This window comes from Vanacampus margaritifer, chromosome 5 (genome assembly GCF_051991255.1).
Source record: "Vanacampus margaritifer isolate UIUO_Vmar chromosome 5, RoL_Vmar_1.0, whole genome shotgun sequence".
NCBI classification, from domain to species: Eukaryota; Metazoa; Chordata; class Actinopteri; order Syngnathiformes; family Syngnathidae; genus Vanacampus; species Vanacampus margaritifer.
Genome location: NC_135436.1, coordinates 8103728 through 8110371, shown reverse-complemented (window position 1 = coordinate 8110371; position 6644 = coordinate 8103728). Strand labels below are relative to the sequence as shown.

The following is a 6644-nucleotide window of genomic DNA, read 5'->3' as shown; positions in this document are numbered from 1 at the left end:
GTTAATGTGTTTCTAATGTTGTCAATGAGACCTTAATATCAAAGTTGACCATGGCAAGGCTTTTAAATCCTGTCTGTTGATATATAATATGCTGATGTTATCTATATTGAGAAATTATATTGTATTAAAGAAGGTGCCTGGATGAAAGCATACTATTGAAATGAAACACTACAATAGCATTATTTTCTTTACTGTTCATTTTATTTCATGACTGTTACAGTTCAAATTGTATGATACTGCAGTGATGTATTGTACCTACATGAAAGAAAGGTAGACGGTACACCCGCACACACATAGCACTCATTTCCCCCCCTAGAGATTGTGTTTTTATAGTTATTGGCAGCTTGTATCATCCTCCACTTTGAGTTAAAAACATGGATGTGCCAATCATATTAAAACTGTAACAGAGCATGGTCCAGGTGAATCTGGGTAGTGTTGGAATTTATTTCTATATTAATATAAACTCAAGTTAATAATCTGACTCCAATTTGTGACCTTACCAAACTATCACCCATCCAACAATAGCGTGCTCGTTCTGCAATAGAAAGGTATCAGGAAGCCGGCATTTTCACACACGAGTGGATTTATTCCTAACACTCAAATCTAATACAAAACAGCTGGGGTCCCTATCAATACAATTCTATACGTCTCTGTCTCAAGCAGCCGACGTAGTCTCATCCGAGTTGCCCCAGTGAATAGTTATACTACACAATATTTAAATGACACAGAAACAAAGGCATCCTGACATTATTCTATTGGCTACGTGTTTTCTGCAGTTTAACTTTAGCTTGCTTTTCACTGGCCGATCTTCATCCGCAGCATCACTGGATGGCTTCTCCTGTTTTGTACTTTTCCCCCCCGGTGTAAAACAAATGTGATTTACAACATACTTTGAGCTTATCACGGCTCTGCATCTCCCCTTGCAATTAGCATCCTTTGTTCTGAAACATTCCATTCCTGCAACCCCCACTTGCATCACACATCCTGTATTTCACCCCCATTCACACAAACTCTTATATTCCTTTATTAGTCTCCTCTATGTTCATTTAAAGCTTGTTGGTAACATCACCTGTAAAACAAACATACTTTCTATTAAAATACATATTACAACACTATTGTCACCCAGTCTGTATTGCTTAACCCTAACCAAAATAATCCCCTGATGAATGATCCGCTTTTAAGTTTTAACTTGTACTACCATTTAATTGGATTTAAATTCAGTTTTAAATTAGAGTGGAAACTTACAGGTTAGGGACGTGACGCTCGGAGTCTTCCAAATTGTTCAGCTTTCAAAACAACTCCTAGAGGACACAATACAAAGAATGTGTTAATTTGTGAAACTGGCACCTCACGAGGCGCTGGAGCCTTTTTTTTCTTTTTTTGGGGAGGGAGAGCTCAGTATTGATCATTTGACATGTCATCATCATTGTTCTCCTTTTTTTTTTATTTATTTATTCATTTTTTGTATGTGGATGTGTGTTTGTGCGTGTGTGTGCGTGCGTGTGTGCGTGCGTGTAAAAAAAAAAAATCCCATACCGTTCACCTAAACCGAACACTTCAAAATCCAGCCAGTCGTGGGGCCGCCAGGAGACCCGAAGAGGGACCAAAGAAAAGAAAGAAAAGCGAAGCCCAGCACCGACCAGACACCACCCACCGGGCCACTAACCAGAGTCCTTCACCAGAGACATCTAAATTCCAACAAATCAGGGAGACCTCAAGGGCCCAAAGGAGAAACTGAGGAAAGGTAGAAAGGACAGACGAAGCCAGGACAGAGCAAGCGCAACACCTCAGGGCCCCCCAGGCCGTGGCAGCGGCAAAGGACGACCCCCGGGCCCCGCAGGGGCCACCGGCCGGAGAGCAAACCCAGGAGCAGGAGCGCCCCCCCACCCCAACGCAGCAGAACGTGGCAATGCAGGCCCACCAGGCACCCCACCGGCCCACAACCCCCGCTCCCCCCACGACCACCCCACCCCCCCATCCACCCCAACCGCCCCCAGGTCCCCAAATCCCCAGACATCCCCCCCAACCAAGCCGCCCCGCCCCCACCAACCGACAGCCCCCCAGCCCCCCAGCCCCCGGGGACATACCGCACCCAGGCATCGGCGCCGAAGAGGGCCGGGCAGCGGAGCGGAGAGGGCATGCGCGCCATCCCCACCCCCCACCACTCGGAGGGACGGAACACCAGGGACAGAAGGGGAGATGGGGGCACCGGAGGACGGGCGGCACCCCCGAACCCCAGGCCCAGCGGGGAGAGGCCCCGGTCGTCACCCCAACGATCTAAGTGAAAAACGAACCCTGTTACTGAGTTCGCCAGCTCGCCGACTGGCGAACTCTACCCCTAAACCGTGAGTGTGACCCCACCCAGTGTATATACATAAGGGTGTGTGTGTGGTGCATTAAAATTGGGGGCAGGTGAACCGGAGCAGAGGGAAATGATATCCCCATGCTCCGATCCACCCGCCTCCCAGGCATGTCAATGAGCGTATGTGGTGCATGGAGCCTATCCCAGCTGTGTATGGGCAGTAGGCAGGGTATACCCTGAACTGGTCGCCCGCCAATTGCAACAAACATACACGCTCACAATGTCAGACGATAAACCTGATCCATGTTGACTTACTCTTTGCACAGGGGGATGTGTACTCTGTCGCAGCCACATCACCTGCAAATAAAATGAGGTTATCCTTAAGTGATCCAGAGAGGGGAAATTCAAGTTTGGCAGCAGTATAGGGTAAAGATCAAATATGGCGGACATGGACACGATTGTAAGAGAAGAGGATCTTACTTGGCTGGTAGTAGTCGTACACTTTGACCACAGCTGCTTTCAGGTTCTCGACAGGCACATCCTGCTCCAGTGTCATTTTGTAATCCACTGCCTCACCTCTCTTCAGCTGCAAACACAAAGCACACGGCACTTAAGGGGTTTGCGCTTCTACTGTGGGGTTAAAGTTAAAGGTTCAAGTACCTGTCAGAATAAATGTACATTAGTTATCCCATATTTACTCATATAGTATTGCAAAGCATGACTCGTGCTCTTGCAGCTTAAAAAACATTAACTGTGCCCTTATCAGAAGATAGCGGCTGGAGCATTCAGTACAGAAGAAAAACACGTTTACATTATTATCTGCATAATGACCAATATCCATGATGGTTTTAATTTTGCTGCTGTGTGCCCACCTCCCCTTTAGAGTAGCAACAGCTGTGTGACTAGGGAACGCCTTATAAAAATGAAATACATAAAAAGAGAGTGCTCGGGAGAGTGTGCTTCAGAGCGGTAGGAAATGTCTTTGTCGAATCATTTCATACATAAAAGATTTCTGGTAATATTTGTAATGTCGGCCTACATACTGTATTTACCCGGTATTACTGAATTTCAAGCAAAGACGGAATGTTAAACAGTTGTTTTGGAGTTGAAAAAATTGTTTGTTGGTTTTTTAATACAACCCAGGCCTCTTGCATATGTGGATATAAACCGGATATGTATGTGATGCATCGGCGGTTTGAGCGCTCATCCGTACACATCCATATTTATTATATATATTTTTTTGCATCCTAATATCGGGGACCAGAAAGAATGGTTTTACAGAAAGAATAAATAAAGTTCATACCCCGTCCAAGTAGATGTTGACATAACCTTCATCCAGTTCCACACGCTTCACTGAGGGTTCGCTGTTTAACTACAGCATCACACAGTAAACGGCCATCAGCGCAGTTCAAACAACAACAGGTGACACAAACATTTGAGGGAAGAGGGAAAAAAATTAACTCACCAATTCCAGAGAGCTTTTAGCCAAAATGTGTCCAGACAGGAGTTTGATGTTCATGATGACCATGTTCGTCTCCTCTCTCCTGCCCTGGTACCTGCAAACACAAAACCGTTTCTTTGCAACTCTCTTGGAAATGTTTAACATATTCAAGACAGAAATTTTTAGGCGTAGGTACTCACCCCCCCAAAAAAGGTCACTATCAATAAAATGATTTACATAATAAAGATAGAAAGCAGCAGAAAGATTTGATGTATTAATTTCTGGTAACCTAATCAAAACTACTAATAGTTGAAAGAAAATATCCAATCAATGAATTGATGACCAGAAGCTCGTGTGGATATAAAAAGTCTTCAGTCCCCTGTTAATAATTGTGTTTAATCAAACTCAAAACCGTACCATTACATGAAATAAAAGATGTTATTATGATGAACCATATGGGACACAGCGTGAATGAATTCTAGAAAATTGTGCTCCAAATGCTTTCGAGGACACACACACACACACGTACCGGGCATGGATGGAGAGGATGATCTCCGTCTTGCTGGGGTTGCACTTTGATACGGTGTTAGCGACGATGTCAAAGACGTTAAAGTCGGCAGGAGGGGGGATATTGTAATGCATGGAGATCTGGAAGGACAGGACAAACATGCGCTCTTAAAACTTCTGATGTTGAAGATAGACAATCAAAATCAGGCGTGGAGTAGGAATTAGATTACTGCAGGTAATGCACTGAAAAAAAATTCGATCATTATTGCAATGACAAAATGTTCTTAAAAAGCGTGAATCCGGTTGGGAACTGAATTGCATGCGTAAGGTTGCCAAGTAACACATGGTACCTGTGCCAGAACACAGCTTCGCCCCTCATATCATTCAGTGATTTGTAGGCTAGTAGTCGTAGTAGTAACCAGTAGTAATCTATTCTACAGACTAGTCGACTTTTGTACTGCGTAATGACCTTTAGAGCTTGATGTCAACTAGTCGCTACTCAGCAGTGGGACAAATCCCCGAAACAGCAAGTCTATCTGTTCCAATACTATTGCTCAACTAAAAATGAGGTGTTTCATTACAAACTAGACATGTGCATGTGTAGAAATGAGCAATTCAATGACATTGAATTATGTACAAAGGGATTGAACTATGATATGGAATGATGTGGAAATTTTTGGCGTGCGGTGCACAATTCTGGACATTTTCAAATCCATTCGAATTTATGGGACTAAAAAATAAATTTACAAAATTGAAGGTTCGCCCTCAACCGGAAACTTTTAAATATAGTTGGACAAAATATATTGTAGCCATAATCTTTAGCTTTCCATTTATGTGTGTCCGTCAGAGCCCAAACCCCGCCTTGATGTTTTGCATGAAGACCCACGACCGCCTCTATTACATGGTGGCACCCTCGGCAGAAGCCATGAGGATCTGGATGGACGTAATAGTCACTGGAGCCGAGGGCTACACTCAATTCCTCAACTGACCACGCATGTGCTGACAAGCTCATTTTCGGCAGGGACTCTGAAGACACTCCCCATTTCTAGTCTACAGCTTTGTTGTTTGTTTTATTTTTGAAATCACACGATGTCACTGTGTCTTCACCGCCACTCATTGAAAAAGGGAGCTCCTGGAGTCTACACACACTCACACCTCTGTATATAAAACAAAATGTACACCTTTCAAAGACTTTAAAAGCCTTTCTATATTGCCAAATGGAGATCTTTTGTATTAGCGTTTTTCTTTCTTTTTTTTACTCTGTTGAAAGAATTGCCAAATGTCAAGAACCTATATTTGTTTGAGCCACCATGTGCTCGATGAAAAGGTACACTTGTATTTACGATAGAATGCAGCAAAGCTCTTCATCCTCCTCCTTACTTTGTTCTTGTGTGGCCCCACTAGAAAGCAACTGTGTCTTTGAAAATATCATACATAGCATCGACAAAGCTGCTTGTTTGCTTTCAAGTCTTCTTACAGGTACACTTATTGGAACCAGTTCTGCTCAGGGCTTTGTTTAGCAGTGCAATCTAGGGTTTGGGTACTGTCGACTGTTTATTCGATTCTCACACTAGTGATGAAAGTATTTTGTGTATTTAGATAAGGATTTCTCAGTGCCATGATGATGACATAATTCAACAGTTTTGAAGTTCAAGGTAGGCATATTTTGTTTGCGGATTCTAGTAGGCTGTTAGCTTAGCATCATTAACATTAAAAGAGGGACCTATTAGTACTTACTCACTTGTTCTAAAGTCCCACCATATAATGTATCAACTTCAACTCAAAGACAACTTTTAGTGTCAACAGGGAACCACTGAAGTGTTTTGTTGGCTTCTTCCTACTTACTGAAGGCTGAACATGACGAAGCTAATATTCGCTGCACACTTAAGAATTTTAATTCCACTGTGATAACTGTACACTAAACATTAAGACAAGTAGTGGTCTGTTTCCCTTAATAAGTCTGTGCTAAAGTATTTATTTCCCCCCTCATCAACGCACACACACAATTTTATTTTATTTTTTTAAATGGGCCTTTAGCTACCTTGATACTGGTTAGCCATCAACCTCACTAGGCCTAAAACAAACCACATCACAAATGCTAGAGATAGGGAAGACCAATCATAAAATATTTGTTATCGATATTTTTAAGTGTGTGTGTGAATACATTACTAAAATTGCGTTTATAACAACACTGGACAAAAATAGTGTGAACATGTAAATGGCAAATACATAACAGTTAACTATAATGGTGTATTTTACTAAAGCTATATTGTTTAATGCAATATGTGCTCTTAACTAACCCAACAATCAAAACAAATGAGCTGTCTTTGAATGTAATTCACCTGATGCATCAGTCAACTCATTCAGCATTGTAACATTAGAGTTCACACAGTG

The 6644-nt window shown here is 42.6% G+C and overlaps 1 protein-coding gene across 1 annotated transcript; it reads right to left on the bottom strand.

The window, feature by feature from the left end:
• Window positions 1-328: 328 nt before the first annotated feature.
• LOC144052148 (alpha-2-macroglobulin-like protein 1) lies at window positions 329-5656 on the bottom strand. Its single transcript, XM_077565999.1, has 8 exons — window positions 5631-5656; window positions 4273-4391; window positions 3768-3858; window positions 3606-3674; window positions 2783-2888; window positions 2618-2659; window positions 1246-1301; window positions 329-1069 (listed from the first exon to the last, which is right to left on the bottom strand). The coding sequence occupies exons 2-7, from the start codon at window positions 4383-4385 to the stop codon at window positions 1249-1251; spliced, it is 474 nt and encodes a 157-aa protein (XP_077422125.1). The 5' UTR covers window positions 4386-4391; window positions 5631-5656; the 3' UTR covers window positions 329-1069; window positions 1246-1248.
• Between the last annotated feature and the right edge of the window lie 988 nt (window positions 5657-6644).